The 25,893-nt window shown below is 37.4% G+C and overlaps 1 protein-coding gene across 8 annotated transcripts in view; it reads right to left on the bottom strand.

The window, feature by feature from the left end:
• mpp7a (MAGUK p55 scaffold protein 7a) overlaps nt 1–25,893 on the bottom strand; it is a 464,536-nt gene that overhangs the window by 64,021 nt on the left and 374,622 nt on the right. For all 8 annotated transcript variants that reach the window (XM_073054744.1, XM_073054741.1, XM_073054742.1 and 5 more), the window contains one exon: nt 13,000–13,170. In XM_073054744.1, the coding sequence (XP_072910845.1) occupies nt 13,000–13,170 (171 nt within the window). The remainder of the gene's footprint in view (nt 1–12,999; nt 13,171–25,893) is intronic.

A 25,893-nucleotide genomic window follows, 5' to 3' on the forward strand; every position in this document is an offset into this window, starting at 1 on the left:
ACACTCATTTTGCATTCTGCTGTGACTAGAAAGGGTAAACACAAGGATTAATGTAAAAAGGAACACAAATTTCCCAGCCTGTAGCTAAATGATGATCAATTATAAGTAGTTCAGTGTATGCTTTAGTTATTTAAAGAAATCTAGTTATACAACATGCTATTGTTCCACTATAATTTTCACCATAATTAACTTAATAAAATTCAAAAATATCTCTCATTAAGTAATGCTGACCATTGTATTGACCAGCTTCACCAGACAGCTGGTCTGCTGGTCACCAGATACACTAAATCAAAGTCACTTTTTATTAAAGTAGAGGTGTACCAATTTTCAGTAGCTACGATTGATGGCATAACTCCCACATATTATCCAGTGACAATTAACATGTGAAACTTTAAAAACAGAAATTCAAATTTTATTCAGAATGTGATAATATATAAATAATAATGTGCTTTTCGTACAACTACACTGATTTCAAATTAGTCACATTTAAACTGCAGAATGTGGCATTTGGCACATTGTTAGAGACCCATTGACCAATGCAAGGGTATGGGCCACTTTGTTGATGTGTGAATAAGTCTTTACTGACAGCTCTCATTCAGTCTTATGGCTTGTATTTATCCATGACTGGGTACAGGATGATTGTAGCAACATTGGAGGCAATGACTGCAGTATAGGTCAATAATATCTCTGAGAGGCAGCTTCTTAACTTTCTTTTAGAGCTGAAGTATTAGTTGATCAATTTTCCACAATATTTAGATTGAGGTACATTATTTTTCATTAACAGCAGTATGGCAATTTAATTCAGTAGATTAATTCATCTTCATCAAGAAATGTAAGCCATGAACAGCTGCAATTAGAAATAAAGCACCTGACTCTAACAAATTGAACTAGATGCAGCAAAATGTGTGCAGAAGTTGACTCAAATAATCCCAGTGCAACAACTTGCTTTACAAAAATGCTCTTAAAACAGTAAAACTGTTCATGGGGGTGTTACCAAACTAAAATTCAGACTGCTTCATAAAAACTGAAATGAGTTCTGGGCTTTAAAGGGAGGAGGTGGGGAGGGGAGAGGGGTAGATAGATAAATAACATCAACAAGAAAACAGTTGTAGCAGCTGCCAGGTCCCTCAAGCCTGCTACATCACTCAACATGATTGTGGTCGACTTCTACTGGCCTCAGATCCTCTTCTGTGCCAATTCCCTAAACCCTCCATTCCTGGAGAGTTAGGGAGAGGAATTCCTGAGCATAGTTCAGATGAAAATACTGGCGTGGTGCAAATTAGAATCAGAATGTCCAACAGACAGAATCTATGGTGAGCAAAAGGCTGGAAAGAAGTACGAGTCCATGGAGAGAATTGAAAACACTAGAAAAATTGTTTAATTGGTAACTGATGTTGGTCAGCCATCGGAGAGCTGATGGGTAGATGGACCGTTTAGGTCAAGGCAACAAAGCTTTGGATATTCGTTGCTTATGGATGATAGCTCGTGAGAGGTGCCTCAGGAATGCCTTGAATGAAGCAGAGAGAAAAAAAAAGGCACAACTAAGGTGAGTCAAGGACACAGATGAACATAGTTAGTGAGATGTAAATGCAGTCTTAGTGATATCACATTTGTGGTGGAGTCTTACCTCGGGATCAAATATAGTAGTTTTGTGGGTTAGAATCATACAATTGAGGACTGTGTATACAAATGTCCCAATGACTTTTCAGTTTATTTCCTTAGTTAAAACAGACAATTATTCTGTCATGACTCAATTATTATCTGGTTTGAGCCTGCTGTCAATTATGCATCTTTTAAGAACATAAGAAATAGGAACCCATCAAGCCTGCCCCACCATTCAATAAGATCATGGCTGATCTGTCCGTAAACTCAGCTCCATCTACCTGTCTCTTCTCATAACCTTTAATTCCCTTACTATGTTAATTCTATCGAACTGTATCTTAAATATATTTAGTGAAGAAGCCTCAACTGCTTCCCTGGGCAGAGAATTCCACAGATTCACCACTCTCTGGGAAAAAGAGTTTCTCCTCATCTCCGTCCTAAATCTTCTCCCCGAATCTTGAGGCAATGTCCCCTGGTTCTAGTCTCACTTACCAATGGAAACAACTTTCCTACTTCTATCTTATCTATCCCTTTCAAAATGTTGTATGTTTCTATAAGAATCCCTCTCATTCTTCTGAATTCCAGAGAGTACAGTCCCTGGTGACTCAATCACTCCTCATCGGTTAACCCCTTCATCTCTGGAATCAACTTGGTGAACTTCCTCTGCACTACCTCCAAAGCCAGTATATCCTTCCTCAAGTAAGGAGACCAGAACTGCACACAGTACTCCAGGTGCAGCCTCACCAGTACCCTGTATAGTTGCAGCATGACCTCCCTGCTCTTGAATTCAATCCCTCTGGCAATGAAGGCCAACATTCTGTTTGCCTTCTTAATAACCTGTTGCATCTGCAAGCCAACTTTTTGCGATTCATGCACAAACACTCCCAAGTCCCTCTGCACAACAGCATGCTGCAATCTTTCACCATTTAAATTAATCTGCTCTTCTATTATTTCTTCCAAAGTGGATGATCTCGCATTTATATATAAACATATAACAATTACAGCACGGAAACAGGCCATCTCGGCCTTTCTAGTCCATGCCAAACGCTTACCCTCACCTAGTCCCACCTACCTGCACTCAGCCCATAACCCTCCATTCCTTTCCTGTCCATGTACCTATCCAATTTTTTTTTAAATGACAAAATCAAACCTGCCTCTACCACGTCTACTGGAAGCTCATTCCACACAGCTACCACTCTCTGAGTAAAGAAGTTCCCCCTCGTGTTACCCCTAAACTTTTGCCCCTTAACTCTCAACTCATGTCCTCTTGTTTGAATCTCCCCTATTCTCAATGGAAAAAGCCTATCCACGTCAACTCTATCTAACCCCCTCAAAATTTTAAATACCTCTATCAAGTCCCCCCTCAACATTCTACGCTCCAAAGAATAAAGACCTAACTTGTTCAACCTTTCTCTGTAACTTAGGTGCTGAATCCCAGGTAACATTCTAGTAAATCTCCTCTGTACTCTCTCTATTTCGTTGACATCTTTCCTATAATTCAGTGACCAGAACTGTACACAATACTCCAAATTTGGCCTTACCAATGCCTTGTACAATTTTAACATTACATCCCAACTCCTATACTCAATGCTCTGATTCATAAAGGCCAGCATACCAAAAGCTTTCTTCACCACCCTATCCACATGAGATTTCACCTTCAGGGAACTATGCACCATTATTCCTAGATCACTCTGCTCTACTGTATTCCTCAATGCACTACCATTTACCATGTATGTCCTATTTTGATTAGTCCTACCAAAATGTAGCACCTCACACTTATCAGCATTAAATTCCATCTGCCATCGTTCAGCCCACTCTTCTAACTGGCCTAAATCTCTCTGCAAGCTTTGAAAACCTACTTCATTATCCACAATGCCACCTATCTTAGTATTATCTGCATACTTACTAGTCCAATTTACCACCCCATCATCCAGATCATTAATGTATATGACAAACAACATCGGGCCCAATACAGATCCCTGAGGCACACCACTAGTCACTGGCCTCCAACCTGACAAACAGTTATCCACCACTACTCTCTGGTATCTCCCATCCAGCCACTGTTGAATCAGTTTTACTACTTCAATATTAATACCTAACGATGGAACCTTCCTAACTAACCTTCTGTGTGGAACCTTGTCAAAGGCCTTACTGAAGTCCATATAGACAACATCCACTGCTTTACCTTTGTAAACTTTCCTAGTAACCTCTTCAAAAAATTCAATAAGGTTTGCCAAACATGACCCTCCACGTACAAATCCATGTTGACTGTTCCTAATCAGACCCTGTCTATCCGGATAATTACATATACCATCTCTAAGAATACTTTCCATTAATTTACCCACCACTGATGTCAGACTTACAGGCCAATAATTGCTAGGTTTACTCTTAGAACCCTTTTTAAACAATGGAACCACATGAGCAATACGCTAATCCTCCGGCACCATCCCCGTTTCTAATGACATTTGAAATATTTCTGACAGAGCCCTTGCTATTTCTACACTAACTTCCCTCAAGGAAGTTTACCAGTGTTGTATTCCATCTTCCAGACCTTGGCCCACTCACTTAATCTATATCCCTCTGCAGACTTTCCACATTCTCTGTACAATTTGCTTTTCCACTCAGTTTAGTGTCATAAGCAAATTTTGCTGCGCTACATTCAGTCGTTCCCTCTTCCAAATCATCAATGTAAATGGTAAACACTGCAGGCCCAGGCCCAGCACCGACTCCTGCGGCACCCCCCCCCCCCCCCACTCACCACAGACTGCCAACCAGAGAAACACCCATTTATACCAACTCTCTGCCTTCTATTGGTTAACCAGTCTACTATCCATGCCAATACACTTCCTCCAACCCTAAGCATCCGTATCTTATTTATAAGTCCCTTGTGCGGCACCTTATCAAATGCCTTCAGGAACTCCAAGTATACGACATCCACCTGTTCTCCTCTATCCACTGCACTCATCATGTCCTCAACATAACTCCAGTAAGTTTGTCAAACAGGACCTGCCCTTTCTGAATCCATGCTGCGTCTGTCTAATGGAACCACTCCTTTCTAAACGTTTCGCTATTTCTTCCTTAATGACAGCTTCAAGCATTTTCCCGACTACAGATGTTAAGCTAACTGGCTTATACTGTAGTTGCCTGTCATTTGCCCACATCCTCTTTCAAAAAGTGGCGTGACATTTGCTGTCTTTCAATCCGCTGGGCCTGCCCAGTGTCTACAGAATTTTGGTAAATGATTACCAGATTTTATCTGTTGCTTCCTTCACTATGGGACACCTACCAATGACTTCTGCATCATGATCTGGGATACAAAACATTACCACTCTTTCTATTTAACTCTTGGACTAAACCGGTCAAAAATATTGAAGAATGGAGTTTCTGACTTGCTTATAAGTTTCAAATTTCGATAAATATCGTTTTCTTCATATATGTTAACTTGAATATGTAATATATAAAAACGAAATCTACAACATATCTACAGGAAATCAAAAGTTCTAAGTAAATTTATTATCGAAGTACATATATATCACCATGGACTAGCGCAAGATTCATTTTCTTGTGGGCATCCACAATGGAATCAATGAAAAACTGCAAAGATGGACAAGCAACCAATGCACAAAAGACAACAAATTCTGCAAATACAAAAAAAACAAATACACTAATGAATAATAAATATTGAGAACCTGAGTTGTAGAATCCTTGAAAATTACTCCACAGCCTGTGGAATTAGTTCAATGTTGAGTGAGTGAAGTTACATCAAATTATCTCTAAGGTTCAGGAGCTTGATGGTTGAGAGGTAATAACTGTTGCTAAATCTAGCAGTGTGGGACATAAACTTTAACAACATAGTTAAGCCCTTCATCTCTGGAACTTCTCTAATTTTTTTTCCCCCCACAAGATGATCAAATTCCTAGGTGACTAAGATTGGATTTAATACTCCACTTTTGCTCCAACCAATATTTTGCACAGATTCAACAGTCTCCTTGCTTTTGTGCACCATGTTCCTATTTTAAATCACCATTTACCTCTCTCCACAATTGTCCTGTAATTTAAAGACTTAAGCATATACACCTACACTCTAGGTTCCTGTACATCCTTTAACAGTTGTACTTGGAATATGGAGGCTCAATTAGTCCTTCTGCATTACCTTGAAGTGAAAGGAGACAAAATAAAAGTCTACCAGCAATTTTTCAAATATTCTCTATGACTACTCCACGCTTAATTTTTTTAAAAAAACAAGACAACAGGTTTGTCATTTTACCAATTTTAACTAATATTCATTAAGGCATTTTTAAAGATAGCACAACTGCTCACTAAAATAAAGTGATAACAGTTTGGCATTATATTTATGTCAATTATACCACCATTGTTACAGAAGATGTACAGATGATAAGCTGAGAAAAATTAAAATCCTAAGAAATATATATGTCAAGTAATTATTTTAGATAAAAATAATTATACTCAAACTCCTAAATACAAGAATATCACATGAACAACTCCAGGCTGCAAAGTATGTTACAATAGTAATACATTACTTTTGGGCAATCATTCAGTGTGAAAACCCATCAAAAAGTAGCAGATACAGCCCAGTCATTCACAGGAAAAGCTCTCCCCATCAATGAGCACAACTACTAGGAGCACTGTCACAAGAAAGCAGCATCTATCATGAAGGACCCCACCATCTAGGCCAAGCTCTCTGCTCACTGCTGCCTCAGGTCCCACCCCACCAGGTTCAGTAACAGTTATTCCCTTCAACCATCAGGCTCCTGAACCAGAAGAGGTAACTTCACTCACCTCAATACTGAACTGATTCCAGAGCCCATGAACACACTTTAAAGGCCTCGATGACTTATGTTCTTGAACATATTTACTGTATTGCATTTTTTTCCTTTTTTGTATTTACACAATTGGGTTCTCTTTTGCACGTTGGTTGTTTGTCTTTGTTGTCTGCTGTTTTTCAATGATTCTATTGTGTTTCTATGTATTTACTGTGAATGCCCACAAGGAAAATGAATATCAGAGTGGCACATATATACTTCGATAATAAATTTACTTTGAATTTTAAGCTTTAAAAGTTTAATTAATGCTTAAGCTTGTATCTATAGTAAAGCTAAAATTGTTGCTGCAAAGGAGACAAGTTTCTCTCATTGATACCTTGATCATTTTAATTCTTGTTATTTTCTCATCAGTGCACAATACAATTGGAGATACATAATGCAATTACAAATGCCAAAACAGTTCTTTGCCTTCTATCTGAAATACAGACATTCTTGGAGAGGGTATCATGAAGCTTCATCCAGGACAAAGATAAAAGGTTTTGATGGGCTCTTCTGTAAGTGAATTCAACAACACTTCAGAATGGTTTTCTCTCATGTATTGCAGATGTTGGGAGGAAATACTTAAGAAATTACTGATGGAAAATTCAGTTGCCAATAAGTTTTGCATTATTTCACAAATATTTACACTTTAGGATTTCAAGTTGAAGTTGAAGTCGGTCTACATTTTTATCCTAGTGATGTTATCATTTAATATCACATTTGGCTTTATCTTATAAATCTTATAAAAGATGATAAAAATACATATAGATAGATTTTAAAATAAAATTGTCAATAACTTGAAAATCTTTTTAAAGCCTATCTTCTTCAAAATTATACCACTGAATGTGTTTTTTTTTGGTCAGGTATAAAATAAAATGAAACAAATATATTTGTTTTAAGTTCTGCCTTTTAAATTTCTACTCTCATGTTACTTGAGAAAGTACCCTTTTATTTCTAGGCTGTAAACCTCACATGCTTTCCCGACAAAAATTACCATTGGAAGACTTTATGGAAAGTTCAGAGTGGTTTCACAGAGAATCCAGCAAAGCAGCAGCCAAGACCAGCTACAAGGCCAGTTCTGAGTGTCCAGCGCCAGAAGTAGTCTTTTGGCTAGCATGGCATCTCTGGCTGCAGCACTTCCTGATCAACATAGGACTCAGACTGATCTTAAATTCCAGTGTGTGTAATGTCCTGTATCCTGATGTCATCAGAATTACTCTCTGGTATTTGGAGAAAAAAGGAGAGAGGTTCAAATGACAGTGCCACAGATGCTAATACAATGAGATTTGCATCATAAAGGATTATTGTCATTGTGAAATTCTTTCAACCATATCAACTTGAAACAGTAATGGGACAGACTATTTAATGAAGTGAATGATCTTAATTTGGAGCAGAATGCAATTACAGATGTTATCAAACTGGTATAATGGATAAAATTCAAATACAAGTATCCAAATGTTCTAAAGCTCACTCTGCAAAAAAAAGACTGCAGATGCTGAAATCTGGAGCAAAAGCAAACTGCTGGAGGAACTCAGTACATGAAATTGCATTTGTACTTATCACTTCCAGCTTCTTTTTCTACTTTCCCTCTCCCTTCTCCCAAATGGCTCAATCTGCTTAATGTTTTATTCACATCCGGTTCTATCTAATCTCTGAGCCTCTGTCTTAATTGTCCTCCAACTGACCTGATTCACCCTATCACCTTCAAACTAGTCCCCATCTCACCCTTTTCACTTATCTCCTTGAAGGCAATCTTCCTTCAAACTCCCAGTCCTGATCCAGGATCTCAATTCAAAACGTTGACCACCCCTTTGCTTGAACAGATGCTGTTTGGCCTGAGTTCCTTCAGCAGTGAGATTTTTGGTTTACCACTATTTCCACATTGTCCCAGATACCAGAATTTAACAGAAAATGCATCACTTTGAATAAAAAAGGGCAGATAATATGGTGCTCTTAAAACTGTCCATGTTTTAATCCTGAATAGAAATTAATTTTTTACTTTTGGTGAAGACTGAAAAGTACTAAGTTTTAGATACTAAGTACCAGAAGTACAGATTACAAGTGTTAGATAACTTAAACTGTTCATAGAACAGAACATTGAGATAGATATGGCCCTTGTGGCTAAAGGGATCAGGGGATATGGAGAGAAGGCAGGTACAGGATTCTGAGTTGGATGATCAGCCATGATCATACTGAATGGCGGTGCAGGCTTGAAGGGCCGAATGGCCTACTCCTGCACCTATTTTCTATGTTTAGAATAGCACAGTCCAGGTCCATAATGTTGTGCCAACCTTTTAACTTACTCGAAGATCAAGTCATCCTTCCCTCCAACATAGCCCACCATTTTGCTTTCATCTATCGACCTACCTAAGAGTCTCTTAAATGTCCGTAATATATATGCCTCTACCACCAACCCCGGCAGTGTGCTCCAAGCACTTACAACTCTGGTAACAAAAAAACTACCTCTGACATCTCTGCTGTACTTTCTTCCAATCACCTTAAAATTATCTTCTCTTGTATTAGTCATTACCGTCCTGGGAAAAAAAGATGCTGGTAGACCACACTATTCATGATTCTTATATACCTCCATCAAGTCACCTCTCATCCTCCTTCACTCCAAACAGAAGGGTTCACTCAACCTTTCCTCAACTGACATGCTGTCTAATCCAGGCAGCATCTTGGTAAATCTCCTCTGCACCTCTTCTAAAACCTCCACATCCTTCCTATAATGAGATAGCACAAAGTGAATACAATATTTCAAGTGTGGTCTAAATAGCATTTATAGAACTGTAAAACTACCTCATAGCTCTTGAACTCAATCTTGTGACTAATGAAGGTCAACATACCATGCATCTTCTTAATCAGCCTATGAACTTGTGTGTCAGCTTTGAGGGTTTATGGGTATGTGTCTCAACATCCCTCAGTCTCTCCAGACTGCCAACATCCCCGGCATTAACTTGCACTCAAAATTCAAATTCAACCTTCTAAAGTGCATCACTTCACACCTCTTTCGATTGAACTTCGTCTGCCACTTCTCAGCCCAGCTCTGCATCCTATCAATGTCCTGTTTTAATCTAAGACAGCCTCAACACTATCCACAATATCACCAACCTTCGTGTTATCAGCAAAGTTGCTAATGTATCTGTCCATTTTCTCATCCAAATCATTTATAAAAAATCACCAAGGGCAAGGCCCCCAGAACAGACTCCTGCAGAACACCATTAGTAACCGACCACCAGGCAGAATACGGTCTATCTACTACAGGTCGACCTTCACTAATCCGGCACCACTGGGACCTGAGGAGTGCCGGATTAGTGGAAATGCCGGATTACAGAAGGATCACATTAAGCAATAGCTAACCTCTTCATCATACCTGTAAAATATCATGTAAATCAGTACAAGTTAGATAATAGTGAAACAGAAATATTAAATGAGTAGCAAGTGAAATTTGAATAAAGTAATATACTGTACAGGCACAGATAAAATAAAGGGTACAGGTAAATGTACAGGAATTAACTTATACAGAAAAGTTGAGCACTTCCGCTTCTAAAGTGAGACGTTTAATATACCTTCAGACAAAGTTACTGCAAGTGTGGGGTTGTCAGGATCATCAACATCTGCATCTTGAAAAATGAGGGAAGCTTCAGGAACTAGTGCTGAAACTGTCACAACAGTTTCTTCAAAAACTGTTGATGTTGGTGGCAGCACATCTGGGTGAGCAGAAGTTGATGGCACTGGATTTTGAAGTGTTAGCTCCCCCGCTGCACTTTTTCTAGCAATTTTTTTGAACATATCTTCCAAGGTAAGCTGTTTCATATATTTTGGTCTCTCTCTGATTAGCTTATCCTGCAGCATATAAACATTCATTATTTCTTGCTCAGTTATAAAACATTGTTGCTCTAACCCTTTCAGCAATTCACCTGTCAACTTAATTAGCCTGTCAATAGAAAGTCTGTCTGCTACAACTTCCTCATCTTCATCACTGCTTTCTCCTCCAATATCTTCCTTCTCTGGATGTACAACCATCTGCACAATTTCCGAGTCAGTATAATGATGAACAGTAGGCTCATCCTCATCTATGTTCATCCATTCTTCAACATTGTCATCACTGAAAAAGAAAGCAATTTACGTATCATCTGTTTTTCCTTGGAAACTCTAAAGCCTGTAAAGTCATTTCCAATGTCTTCACCAGGTGCAGACTCAAACATTAAACCTGGCCATAATCTATGCCAACCATTCTTCAGTGTGGATGGCTCTACAGACCTCCAAGCATTAGCAGCACAGTAAATCATCTCTTTCATATTAAAATCCTTTATAGATTCCTTTACCGGTCTGCCGGCATTAACTGCACTTAAAAAGCACCTCATAAACAGGGAACGATACTTTGACTTGAGCGAATGTAACATGCCATTATCCAGGGGTTGAATTAATGATGTACAGTTAGGTGGCAGGAAGATACCAAAAACATTGTTTTTTACCAGGAATTCTGCTTTCGGGTGTGCTGAACAGTTGTCTATAACAAGCATTATCTTACAGTCGTGGTGAAGACCAACAGAGTCACAGTGAGCTCGTGCTTCGGGAACGAAATAATTTTCAAACCATTCTAGTGTGATGCTAGTTGTAAACCATCCGTTTTTGTTAGCATGGTAAATTACAGGAAATTGTGTCATACCTTTGAAGGCCCTGGGACGTAAACTTTTGCCAATGACCAGTAACTTACATCTGTGGGTTCCTGCAGCATTACAGCAGCCTAGCAAAGTCACACGATCTCTCGATGCCTTATTACCTGTTGGCGATTCTGCATCTGCTGTTGTTAATGTTCTTCTTGGTGTGCATCTCCAATACTAAGCAGTCTCATCAGCATTGTACACCTGCTCGGGGCTTAATTTTCCAGCGGAGACTAACTCGGCGAACTCGTCAACAAACTCTGCTGCTGCTTCCTTGTCTGCTGAACGTTTTTCACCACACTCTGCACAAAACTGTAAGACATGACTCTGCTTGGACCGATGAAGCCAGCCTTCACTATAGTCACACTCATAATCTAGTCCTAGTTCTTCATGAAACACTTTTGCTTGTTCCTTCACCATATCTCCAGATAGTTCAATACCTTCACTTACACGAAGATTAAACCATGTTATCAGCACTTTATCTAGTTCCGAACTTCTTCCGTCTTTCATTGTTTTTCTTACGCACATCTGTTTCTTTGAGCCACTATCAGCAAAAAAATGTAGCAGTTTTTCTTTCTGTTTCTTTATATCGTACACTGTGGAAGAGCCAATGTTGTAACACTCACACAAGCTTTTCATCGATACACCACTGTCCAGCTTTCTCAAGAGTTCGACCTTATCGTTAATGGATAATGTGCGGTGTTTTCGCTTCACAGCACGAGGTGCATTTGCTTTACTCACTGGGACCATAATTTGGGTCAAAAAAGAGCAAATGATATTAATAAGTGCAGGAAAACAAGCAAGAATCCCCTGTCTGTGTTTACAAGAGCAGGCCAACAGTTGAACAGATCTAGTGCAACCAAAATATTGCGCAGCAGATTGGTACAGTGGCCCAGGAAATTTGAAATTACAGTTGCACAGAAAATTTGAAATCAGTGCCGGATTATCGAAGGAACTGGATTACAGGTAGTCGGATTAGTGAAGGTTGACCTGTATCACATTCTGTCTTCTGTGGGCTAGCCAATTCTGAATCCAGGCAGACAAATTTCATCTCCTGACTTTCTGAATGAGCCTTCCATGGGGAATCTATATAAACTACATCCACAGCTCTACCTCCATCAATTTGCTTTGTGACTTCTCTAAGAACTCAGTCAGGCTTCTGAGACATGACCTGCCCCTCACAAGAAGTATTTGTGCCTCTCCAAATACTTATAAATCCTGCTTCAATGAATTCTCTCCAAGAATTTCCCCACCCAGAGTCACTGGTCTAGAATTGACAGATGTAATATAATAGATGTAACACATTCACGATTTAAATGCCATTGATTCATAGTAGACATGATTACAGCCGAGGATAGGCAGTAGAATGAACAGCAAGCCAAACAAAAAGCACTGGATAAGGCAGTCATTCCAAGTAAAAATAAGTATCTGTTAACATAACTCATTATGGAAATATTCTGGCATCTTTCACTGTGTACCATTAAGAGTTTCAGCATTGCAACCGAGCAGTTCAGGGCAAAACGATAACCACTATTTCATGATGCTAGAGAATAGGTATTTAGGTGGATAGATGGAAAGTATGTACATACAGCCATAGATTTTAAATTTAATCTCTAAGTTGCAAAGAAAGATTGTAAAAAAAAAATTAAACCAAGTGAAGCTGTATTGACAAAAAGATAAAAAGTAACATCATAATTAGTAAGAAGATTTTTTTAAAATTATCAGGTTACCAAATGAGGCAGCATTTTCTGGCGTGTGTTGGCTGTTTGAAGCAGACAGTTCATCACAATACAAAAATGCGAGTGATCAGTTTTAGACAACAAAATGCTTATAACAATACTCATTTTACTATGTGAGAAATTGAGTTCATGCAGCAAAATACAAAGAGAGTTTAAAATGCTACTCACCAACGAGAACAACCAGTCGGTATTTTTCATTTGGTTGACGCTGATAAGAGACAACTTCTTCATATGTTGGAACATCTGCTGTGTCATATTGATCACTCCTTTTACATTCATACATAGACTTATTAGTTTTTCTGTCTTTTCTGCTCAATCGAAAACTTCTTCTGAGACCAGCTGTAAAAATTAAAACTTGGTGAGAATTTCTGATGACCAAGAGGTGATACAGAATATATTCAGCATTACTGAAGCTAATTTTGTTATTCATTACAATTGCCGATTAAGATTTTTACATGAATACTGAAAACAGCTTAGGGCACATGGCAGATGTTTATGAGAGTTCTAAAAAATTTGTAAGAAAAGTCAAAGATGAATACAAGTCTCAGATCAAATAGGGGAATAGATACAAAAATTAAATTCACTTCAACATTAAAGCCAAACTTAAATACCTAATTTTAATATAAAATAAATCAGGAAAGGGAATGTATGTGCCATCGGCAGATTTAATATAACATGCATTATCTGATTCAACATTTTAGAGAAAAAAAAATGTACGAGTCTGTTGTACCATTGTAGAGTTCAACAGAATTTACTGTTTCTGCTATGAACTATACATCAACTAACATGATCCAGATTGGAAGTTCACGCCAGAACCCTTTTACTTTCAACTTACAGATAACATTACTTTTAACACAAATGAAACAACAAATTGTTATAAAATGATAAAAAAAATTATATCCAATCATGTTATCATTTAGATCATAGGACACATAAGAAACACAAATAAAGTGGATTCTAGTTAATTGGGCCATTGGTTAATCATGGCAGCCACTTATTTGGAACAACTCTTAACAAAAACAAACGGAGAAAATGGCTGGGATTCCTTTTGCTTTTTTGAGACACTATGCCCTTAACTGGGGCAGAAGACAGATAGTCACATGCACTTTTGTTAGACACTACACTGTGTTTAGACTGAACAGTTGTGCTGATATCCATTTGGGCTGATGGACAGTGATTCAAAAAAGCAGTAATTTTTGATAAATTTTTGAAATTTTGACTTCAAATTCTTCTGCTTGTTGACAATTGTGCAGCACACCCCAATGTAGAGGGTTTGAGAAACATCCAGCTGGGATGTCTGCCTGCCAATACAACAACATGCTTGGTGCAGCCAACTGATGTGGGAAATCAAAGACATTGTATCACACAAGGTTGGTGAACCACATTCTCAAAACAATTGAAGAAAATCTACTAACATCTTCTTCAACAGCCAAGGAAGTGAGTGCAAGGGTTTGTTTGTTTATTTATTCATTGATTGATTGATTGATTGGCAGTACAGCTTGTGAGTGAAAGTTGGTGAGAAATAGATAGCAAGACCATTCAGAATTGTTTTGCTTTCTGCAGTTTCAAGCATTCAAGCCTGCAGATGTCAGAAACAGCCAGGAGTGAAAATAAAACAGTTTCACTACTTCATCAAGTCAGGAACTATGCAGAAGTTGAAGGTATTGATAATCATCTTGAATGTTGCAATGAAAATGAAGATTTAGGGATGCAATCGTCAAAAGCATTTTATCAAGACACCAAGCTGGAGAAGATGAAGATGAGGAAAGTGATGAAGATGACACAACTGAAACTGAGTTAGTGACTACACAGGATGCCATGAAATTTACTTTTGGATTATGACATTACTTCATTCAGGAAGGCAATGAAGGCAGTCCATTATCTGCACCAGGTGTTAATCTACAGTCAATCAAATGAATACACCAGCATACTTCCGATGAATTCCTCTATCAGTAACTATTACAAACTAACACACAGTTTTATAGTACTGTAGTAATATTGGTAGTATTCAAATTTGTTCTGTATTTTATTTGAATACATAATTTGCAACTCAGTTAAAGGGTAGATTATCTTTGTTTTTATACCTCTTTAACAACTTCCATGAAACTTTGGATAATTGGGACTACCACTTAATTGTGCCAAAATGTATTGGACTCAATGAGCTCCAGTTAACTGGAATCCACTGTACTTGAAAACTTTTTGAATTAGAATAATGCAACTCAATTCTTTCCATTTCTTATTTCGTCCTAACATCTTCTGATGAAATGGATTGTCAATACAACTTATCTAAGAATTGACAGACCCTACAAGCAATAGTACTCTTTCACTTGTGTGCACAGGGAAATATGATTTATTATAAAGCGATAGACGAAATAAGGAATTCAAGGGTCTAGATGTCTTATCTCTGGGAGGAAAAAAAAACAAAGGAATTTCATGCTAAATTTATTTAGTAATTTCAGGAATAGAAAGTAGTCACTGGAAACAGAGGGACATTGTACTACACTGTTAGATGAAAGTTTCATCAATGTACTATCTGTAGAAGTGACATGCAATTAACATATCAATACCAACAAATAAACATAACGGAAAGTGCACAGAAATATAATGGAGGTTTGCTGAGGTAGTGAGCAGTGTGACTTTCAAGGGTAGCAGACTGATTTAACACAGTCGAAGCAGATTTGAATTTAGTTGTTGGCACAGTGACCTGGAATCTTCAACATTGATAATGGGTTTCTAAAAAAAGGGATATTCTAAATACAAAGTACACAAAATTATCCCTTCCAAACTAAGAATAATCAAATATGTGAGAAGATAGATTTGTAAAATAATCTTGAAATTTTGCAGACAGAGAAATGCTGGAGGAACTGAGCAGGCCAGGTAGCATTTATAGAAAAAGTATAGAAGACATTTCCATAAAACCCTAAGACAAAGGACCAGAATTAGGTTATTTGGCCCATTGAGTCTGTTCCACCATTCACTATTCAATCATGGCTGATCTTTTTCTCCCCTCCTCAGCCCCACTCCCCGGACTTCTCCCTGTAACCTTTGATGCCGTGTCCAATCAAGAACCTATCAAACTCTGCGTTAAATACACCTAATGACCTGCCCTCCACAGTTGCCTGTGTTAATAAATTCCAAAAATTCACCATCCTCTGGCTAAAGAAATTTCTCCGTATCTGTTTTAAATGGACGGCCCTCTATCCTGAGGCTGTGCCCTCTTGTCTTGGACTCTTCCACCATGGGAAACATTCTTTCCACATTTGAAAGGTTTCAATAAGATCCCCCCTCATCCTTCTAAATACCAGTAAGTACAGACCCAAAACTATCAAATGTTCCTCATATAATAATCCTTTCATTCCTGGAATCATCCTTGTGAACCTCTTCTGAAACCTCTCCAATACCAACACATCTTTTCTTAGATGAGGAGCCCAAAACTGTTCATAATACTCAAGGTGAGGCTCCACCAGTGCCTTATAAAGCCTCAGGATCACATCCCTGCTCTTGTATTCTAAACCCCTTGAAATCAATGCTAACATTGCATTTACCTTCCTCACCATTGACTCTGCCTGTAAGTTACCCTTTAGGGTGTTATGCACAAGGACTCTGAAGTCCCTTTGCATCTCAGATTTTTGGATTTTCTCCCCATTTGGAAAACAGTGCGCACATTTATTTCTACTACCAAAGTGCATGACTATACATTTTCCAACATAGAATTTCATTTGACACTTACTTGCCCATTCTCCTAATCTGTCTAAATCCTTCTGCAGTCTACCTGCTTCCTCAACACTATCTTCCCTCCACTAATCTTTGTATCATCTGCAAACTTAGCAACAAAGCCACCTATTCCATCATCTAAATCATTGAAAGGAAGTGTTCCCAACACCGACCCCTGTGGAACACCACTGCCCACTGCATACCAACCAGAAAAGGATCCTTTTATTACCACTCACTGCCTTCTACCAATCAGCCAATGCTCACCATGCTAGTAACTTTTCTGTAATATCACAGGCTCTTAACTTGGTAAGCAGCCTCATCTATGGCACCTTGTCAAAAGCCTTCTGGAACTCCAAATATATAACATCCACTGCATCCCCTTCATCTATCCTACATATAATCTCCTCAAGGAATTCCAACAGGTTTGTCAGGTAAGATTTTTCCTTAAGGAAACCATGCTGACTTTGTTCTATCTTGCCCTGTGTCACCAAATATTCCATAACCTCATCTCAATTAATTCCAACATCTTCCCGACCCCTGAGGTCAGGCTAACTGGTCTATAATTTCCTTTCTGCTGCCTTCCTCCTTTCTTAAAGAGTGGAGAGACATTTGCAATTTTCCTGTCCTCTGGCACCATCCCAGAGTTCAATGATTTTGAAAAGATGCCTTCACAATCTCTACTGCTTCCTCTTTCAGAACCCTAATTCAGCCCAAAACTTTGACAGTACTCTTTTCCATAGATGCTGCCTGGCATGCTGAGTTCCTCCAGCATTTTGTGTGTGCAGTTTGAAATTTTGCACCTTCAGCTGATCTCTACTACATTCAATACATTCATAAATGATGTTGATAATGTTGTTAAAATCAATGCATTATAATACCTTGAAAATAACATTTAGTTTGTAGTTAATTTGTTGCAGCAAACTATCTAGATGATTCACATAAAAGTTAGTTAGTGAAACACCCAATCTATCTACTGATACAAGTTACAGGCTTAATTTAGAGATCTTGAACAAAAAACAAAAGGTGAAGAACAACTGTTTCGGTAATTCAACGATTACTTGTGGACAAGAGAAACTAATTAATTTGGGGCATTTCCTACTTCATCACACAGGATTATACAGAAACCTATATCGACAAGAAAATCTGTTTTGAAGCTGAAACTGTTGCTGGAATTTTCCAAAATTACACATAATAGACAAAACAAGGAAACTGACTTCAGTCATGAATACTAAGACTAAGGGATTACATACTGTCCCTGAAAAACTGCTAAACATAGAAAATAGCTCCATTAACAATATAAAAATTCTATATAATTTATGGGAAAATAGAGAATACATGGTAAATATTAGACACATCTGCATCTGATCAAGTAAAGAATGTCAGATTGAAGAAGATTAATACTTGCACTGCAGAATTACGGCTTCAAGTCAGGACCCATCAACAGAGCAGAGTGCACTCATGACTCACACACAATTATCTGAGGTTCCCTTACTAATTACAAGGGATAAGCAAGTACTTTAATGCATTTTGTGAAAATTAACTTAGACATATTTTATTGTTGAATGTGTTGGAATATTTCCGTTACAAAGGGATTTTAATGTTACCAGTATTCAAAGGCAGAGATTAAAACTGGAATTTATAAATCAACGCAATTAACTAGAGAGAAGCCAGTGTCCCATATAAATCTACCTTGAGCTTTTTTTAAATACACACATAGTGCCGATAAAAAGTACTCACCCCCCCTTTAAGTTTTCATGTTTTATTGTTTGACAACATTGAATCAGTGGATTTAATTTGGCTTTTTTGGCACTGATCAACAGAAGACTCTTTCATGTTAAAGTGAAAATGGGTTTCTACAAAGTGATCTAAATTAATTAAATTATTAAACACTAAATAATTGATTGCATAATTACTCACCCCTTTCAGGTCAGTATTTAGTAGATGCAACTTTGACAACAATTGAGTCCGCGTGGATAGATCTCTATCAGCTTGGTACATCTGGACACTACAATTTTTTAACCATTTTTCTTTACAAAACTGCTCAAACTCTTGTCAGATTGCACAGGGATTGTGAGTGAACAGCCCTTTTCAAGTCCAACCACAAATTCTCAATTGAATTGAGGTCTGGACTCTGACTTAGCCACTCCAGGACATTAACTTTGTTGTTTTTAAAGCCATTCCTGTGTAGCATTGACTTTATGCTTGGGGTCATTGTCTTGCTGGAAAACAAATCTTCTACCAAGTTGCAGTTCTCTTGCAGACTACATTAGGTTTTCCTCCAGGATTTTTATGTGTTTTTCTGCATTAATTTTACCCACTACCTTCACAAGCCCCACAGAATGATACAGCCACTATTATACTTCACAGTAGTGATGGTGTTTTTGATGATGTGCAGTGTTTGGTTTACAGCAAACACTGAGTTTAGTCTAATGGCTGAAAAGCTCAATTTTGGTTTCATCAAATCATAGAACCTTCTTCCAGCTGACTTCAGAGTCTCCCACAAGCCTTCTCGCAAACTCTAGCTGAGATTTCATGTGAGGTTTTCCCCCCAACAGTGGCTTTCTCTTTGCCGCTCTCCTATAAAGCCGTGACTGGTGAAGCATCCAGGCAACAGTTGTTGTTAGCAGTCTATCCCATCTCAGCCACTGAGCTTGTAACTCCTCCAGAGTTGTCATAGGTCTCTTGGTGGCCTCCCTCACTAATTCCCTTCTTGCACGTTCACTCAACATTTAAGGATGGCCTATTCTGGGCAGATTTACAGCTGTGCCATATCCTTTCCATTTACTGATGATTGACTTAACTGTACTCCAAGGGATATTCAGTGACTTGGAAATTTTCTTGTATCCATCTTCTGACCTGTGCTTTTCAATAACCTTTTTGCAGAGTTGCTTGGAATTTTCTTTTATCTTCATGGTGTAGTTTTTGCCAGGACACTGACTCACCAGCAGTTGGTGCTTCCAGACACATGTATTTTTACTACAATCAATTGCAACATGGTGATTGCACACAGGTGATCCACATTTAACTAATTATGTGACTTCTAAAACCAATTGGCTGCACCAGTGACAATTTGGTGTGTCATTTTAAAGGGGGTGAATACTTAGGCAACCTTTTTTGTTTTATATTTGTAATTAATTTAGATCACTTTGTAGAGATTTGTTTTCACTTTGACACAAAAATATCTTTTTCTGTTGATCTATGTCAAAAACAAAACAAATTAAATCGACTGTGATTCATTGTTGTAAATCAATAAAACATGAAAACTTCCGGGGGGGGGGGGGGTGAATACATTTTAAAGATTTTAAAGACACTATATACTTTCACCTTTAGAATCATAATCTGAATCTGGTTCAGACAGGTAAGACTGAGGCAATTGCATCTGACAATCGATAAAGATACTCGCGAAATAAGTCTGGAAACTTTCAATACAAGTCCTGATGGTATAAATTAGCTTAAATTTGTAAACCCTACTCAGAGTGCAGGAAATGGAAACTGTTCAGGTTTTGGTTAGAGGTAATCTTCGAAGAGAAAGGTGCATCTAATTGCTGGTACATTACAAAATAACTCCCATTAAATTCTAGACATGAGTTGAATATTCAGAATCTGCCGATGTGTTAAACAGCAAAGTGCTTTGTTACTGCTGTCATATAGAACATAGAACAGGCTCTTCAAAGCAAGATGCCTGTGCCAACCACGAAATTGAGTGAAATTAATCCCATCTGAAGGCACATGATTCATCTCCCTCCATTCCCTTCTTGTTCATGTACAGTATCTGTTTAAATGCCTCTTAAATTCTGATTTCATTTATCTTTTTAATGTTACAATTTGCTTCCACCATCACCACTAGAAGTATGTTCTAGGAACCTATCAATCTGTGTAAAAATTTGCCCCATAGATCTCTCAAACTTTCCTGCTCTTACTTTAAAACCTTTCTCTCTGGTATTTGACATTTCTACTCTGGGAAAGAGAACATCAACATTATCCACAGCTCACATAATTTTATAAACTTCGATCAGATCTCCTTTCAGCCTCTGATGTTCTAGGGAAAATCCATATCTGTCCAACTTTCCTTGTAGCTAATGGTCTAAACCAGCAATCCCAGTAAACCTCTTCTGCACCCTTTCCAAATATCCAAATATTCCACATCCTTCCTGTAAAGGGGGAGGAGGGGGAATCCAGATATGAATACAATACTCCAAATGTGTCTGAGCCAAAGTTTTATATAGCAGCAATATAACTTCCTGACTCTTATACTCAATGGCCTGATCAATGAAGGCAAGCATGCCATGCGTTTTCTTTATCAAACTATTGACTCATACTGTCCTGGACTCCAAAATCCCTCCCCTCAGTATGACAATGCCCCTAAGGGACTTGCCATTCACTGTGTCTATTCCTTTCACATTTCAGAGTTGCCCAGATTAAACTCCATCTGCCATTTCTCGCCCATGTGTGCAACCCAGTTCAGTTCAGTTTCAGTTTATTGTCATTTAGAAACCACAAATGCAATGCAGTTAAAAAAATGAGACCACGTTCCTCCAGAATGATATCACAAAAGCACATGACAGAACAGACTACACCAGAAAATCCACATAACGTTTGGCAATCCCCAAATCCAGAGTCCGGAGAGGCTGCTGCATATTAATATCGTGCTACCGTCTTAGCTCAACTGTTTTACATCCTGCTGTATCATTTAGCAACTTTCTTCACCGCCCACAACTCCACCAATTTTTTTGTTGTCTACAAATGCATTATATGGTACAACTGTACAGACACAGCTACAATTCCCCACTCTGCAATAACAAGAGCATGCACTTGTGTCTTAGATTAACACAAACCACATCATCCATGCAGTTTGGAAAAGATCAAATAAGGATTCAAAATATATCAGAGCTGATGGAAATTTAAGTATATAAATCAGAAATGATCTACTTTCTTTGATATAGAAAAAGAGCTGCTAACTGTAGTGACTTTAGTATAAGTGCACAAATGGCACCCCACGAGAAGATACATGGTCATTTATGTAAGAACCCCATTCCCATTCAAAATTAGTCAGTCCAACATAAGAGTACAATCCACAAAAACCCCACATTAAATGAACACTTTAAAAATGCATTTTTTTAAATATATTTTAACATCGTAATGGATATTTGAAAAAAAATACCCTGGTGTTGAAAACGGAGTTTTGCTTCAGCTGGATAACCAATACATGTTATGTCCTCAGGATGTCCTGAGGCATCCAATATCCAGCAAGTGACTTTTGAAGTGGGTTACATCTGCTTTATAATGCTCGTCAATTCTGAGATAAACAAGGCAAAATGTACACAGAGTGCAGCAATCCTAAAAATGACAACTAAGATAAATGATCAGATAGGTTTCTGCATTACAGTGAATGGCAGCCAGACACAAACTGTAAAGCTCTCATTTCTTCACACGCTAAAGAGGATTTTTAACTTCCACCTTAGCAGGTAGATTTTCTTTTTAAAGAGTCTCACAGAAAAAACCGTAGCACTGAAAAAATAGCTTAAAATGTAATGATAAGGCCAGTGATGCCAATCTGACAAGATGACTAGTGAATTAAGCACAGTCAACATAATAAATCTCATGAAGACCTCTGCTTATCACAGAATTAAAGGGAATCCGTTATCTAACTGCCTTATACTCAGCTGCTCTTGGTAATAATTATGAAAATGAAAAAACAACAATAGTAACACTCTAAATATTAATTTGTTAAAACAGGACACCAAAACCATTGCGTGGGGGGCGGAGGGAAGTTGTCATAGGACAGCTAGGATATATAATTGGACAAAAGTACTTTAGCAGAAATCAAAGAAAATAGTAGATAAATGGAAGGGAACATGTTTCCACAGCAGGTGTTTTAGAGGCTCTTCAAAAGGTAAATGGATATGCAGAGAATTGAGGGACATGGGCATTGTTTAGGCAGAGGAATTAATTTACTTAGGTATTTACTTACTAGTTTAATTAGTTTGGTACAATATAGTGGGCTGAAGGGATGTTCCTATAATGTAATGTTCTATGTTCATTCCAGACCAGTCCTGAATTATTTTTTGGCTTATTCAGGATGCATGGCTTCTGAACAATGAGCCAGCTAATTGCAATTTTCCAGGCATCGGAAACATGGGACTGGCTCGACAGAATTCCTCACTGCCATTTCTCAGCTTCCTATGTTGAACCTCATCTTGATAAGTAAAGCTAAGAAATGTAATGAGTAATGCAGACACAACATCCATTCACTTTAGTTTAACAAAACTGCTCTAACATTGACAATCAACTATAAACAGTGCTTACTTTCACGAACTGATTACTTTAGCATTCAGTTTAATTTATTTATTGAGATACAGCCCTTTGAGATGGGCCCTTTCGAGCCCCACCACCCAGAAATCTCCCGATTTAATCTTAGCCTAATCACTGGACAATTTACAATGACAAATTAACCTACCAGCTGGTACATCTTTGGACAGTGGAAGGAAACCAGAGCACCAAGAGGAAACCCAAGCAATCACGGGGCCAACGTGGATACTCCTTTCAGGCAGCAGTGGAAAATGAAACTGGGTAGCTTGGTACTGTAAAGTGCTGTGCTAATAACTATGCCACCCTATTGTACCATTTAAATATGCCGTACTTTTCACATATCCACTACATTTAAAGCTTTCTACAATTATATGCAGCTTAACTATAATTAAGTGTATACTCCTCAAATGAACATACATAAAATGGAAGTAGTCTTTCAAAAATAATTCAGAATTTTGAGTTGCACAATAACTGTACTGTTGTTGGGAAGTAAAGAATAAATGAATCTAAAATGTTGCTGAAGGGAAGGTAGTGGTTGGGTGACACTGCTAAAGGAAAAAGGATTTATTTGTCTTCACTGACTACCACAAGGTAACCAAGCAACATCTGCATTACATTGAGAATATGCAATCAATCGGGTGGTTTGCTTTAACTATTTGATTGGATATGCAAATATAATTAAAATCAGATGTGCACATTTTCTTGATACTGGGTTAAATTGTTACAATGTTTATGTTAATACACAGGCTTCACTCTTCTTCAACCTCACTTATCCTATAAGTGGGAAATAAGTACATTATAATCAAAATGTATTGGAAATTAAATAATAATGTTATTTGATATTCCTTTGATGTTAGTTCAAACTGTTATATTCCAAAAGGTAGATGTTAAAAGAAGGGAATGCAAGAACATAAAAGGCTGAAATTGTTTTTGCAGAGGCCAGAGCAATAATCTCCATTTCCTCTTGATCACCCTGAGCATTCCTCAAACATCCACTTTTGTGTTGCAGAATCCTGGCTCCTCCAGCAAACAGTATTTAGTTACAACAATACAGCTTCCTTATACATTTATCTGTAAATAATAGGATACAGAACTGACAACACGGCAAGAAAATCTGATACCTGTTTATTATAGCAATAGTCATTGGAAGCAAAATAGAAAAACTTGCACACATACTTTAGACACTAATGTTACATCAAATGTAGATAACAACAATCAATTACTCATGGAATGGGAATTCTTTCAACTTAGTATGCCATATTCACTGTTCATAATTGGAGGACAAAACAATATAACCACATTTCAGATTTCAAATTATGAACACAACTCTGGAACTTTTGACCAGCCCTCACTTTATTTTTCTGACCTGTTCCCATTATGGCTTCTGTGTGATTTCAACAAAGCTCACCGATATGTATACAAAAGAAACACCATCTCACCTCCTAGGCACATTCCTAGCCTTCTGGGCTCACAGTTAAATTCAAAAAATTCAGTTACCTCTTCTGTTATTCCATTATCATTTCTTGCTCTTTGAATTATCCCATTACTTTTACATGATGAGCTCTATCTTCCTCTTTGTTCTGTATCTAAAAGTTGTTTCATCTCAAGCTCTTTCTGGTATTGATGAAAGAATTACTTATTCCATGAATACAGCATGACCCCCTGAGCAATTATAGAAATTTCTATATACAGTACGAACTTACATCAATAGTATTTTGCTTTTTTCTAGCCAATAACTTGATGTCTAAAGACAACATTAATAAAGCCTAAGTCAAATTAAAGTTACAGTTGAGAGTTTTCTCTACAATACTTCAATTTGCCATCTTTGGTTGGAAAGTGCAGAACAGCAGACAATGACGAGAAACTATCCACTTTGACAAACGACTTTTGGAATCCTGATAACTCTATCTCGGTTTCCCTTTCCCAGAGCTCATAATTCCACTTGCCCTCTTTTATTTCAGAAATCACACACATTTTTGAATCAATTTATATGCAAGAAATAAAAAGTTCATTAAGAAAGTTTCAAAATTTAGTTTTAAAGTAAGTTAAAATAAGTTTAAAAAGTTTTAAAATTTATTGACAATACATGTAAAGTGTCAGGATTAAAATGCAGGACTTACTGTAGAGACTTTAACATAATCTCCTTACTATTAAAATATTCTGCACGAGATTTTTCAGTGCTAACACTGTAACTAGAATAACAAAAACTGTATCATAACATAAAAGAATGCCCTACTGATGTAAATAGTAAATGATATACAGTACAGTATATTACGTTGAAATATGTTTCTTAATATAGCACCTATAATATGAAAAAATTCTCAATTTCAGAAAAGATATTGACTACCATATCTAATTTTTCAATCAATTGAAAAATCAATCATTAAAAGGAAAAAATTACTAGAAACAAAAGGCAAATTTAATTTTAAATGATCAGTTGGTGCAATTCATATAATAAATTCATCAATTATCAACAGCTCTTGCTGAAGAAATAAGATTAATATTTACAAAAGATTATTGAAAAGAGTCTAAATACATGATATCATAAAATAAAAAGTTGTCTTTTAGTGCAACTCTATTCCACACACATTAATATTATGTGAAACAATGCTGACATACATAATGATTCATAAATCATTATTTTTTTAAGATGGCCACAGTTCAAGTAACACCATTAAGATTATGTTTATTGCCTGTTCCTCGTCTTTGAAAGACTTGCTAAGTTAACTCACAGTACATTTAGTGTCACTTATGTAGTGGGGAAGTGGAGTTATACACAACTCAATCCACAAGGGCATATCAAGGTGATATGTGATACATTAAGTGATATTGACACAGATTGTGTGTCAAGAACACTGGATTTCTTGCTGTTATTATGAAATAAATCAAACAGCAGTTTGTTGTTTTGCAATGCTCAGCCACAACACGAAAATCTGGAAACTGCTATCACTGATACAAAACCAGTACAGCAATACTGCTGACAAAATTTTCTAATTCACTTATCCTGATTCTTACCAGTCTCACCCTCCCAACCCTAAC

This window comes from Hemitrygon akajei, chromosome 8 (assembly GCF_048418815.1).
Source record: "Hemitrygon akajei chromosome 8, sHemAka1.3, whole genome shotgun sequence".
NCBI classification, from domain to species: Eukaryota; Metazoa; Chordata; class Chondrichthyes; order Myliobatiformes; family Dasyatidae; genus Hemitrygon; species Hemitrygon akajei.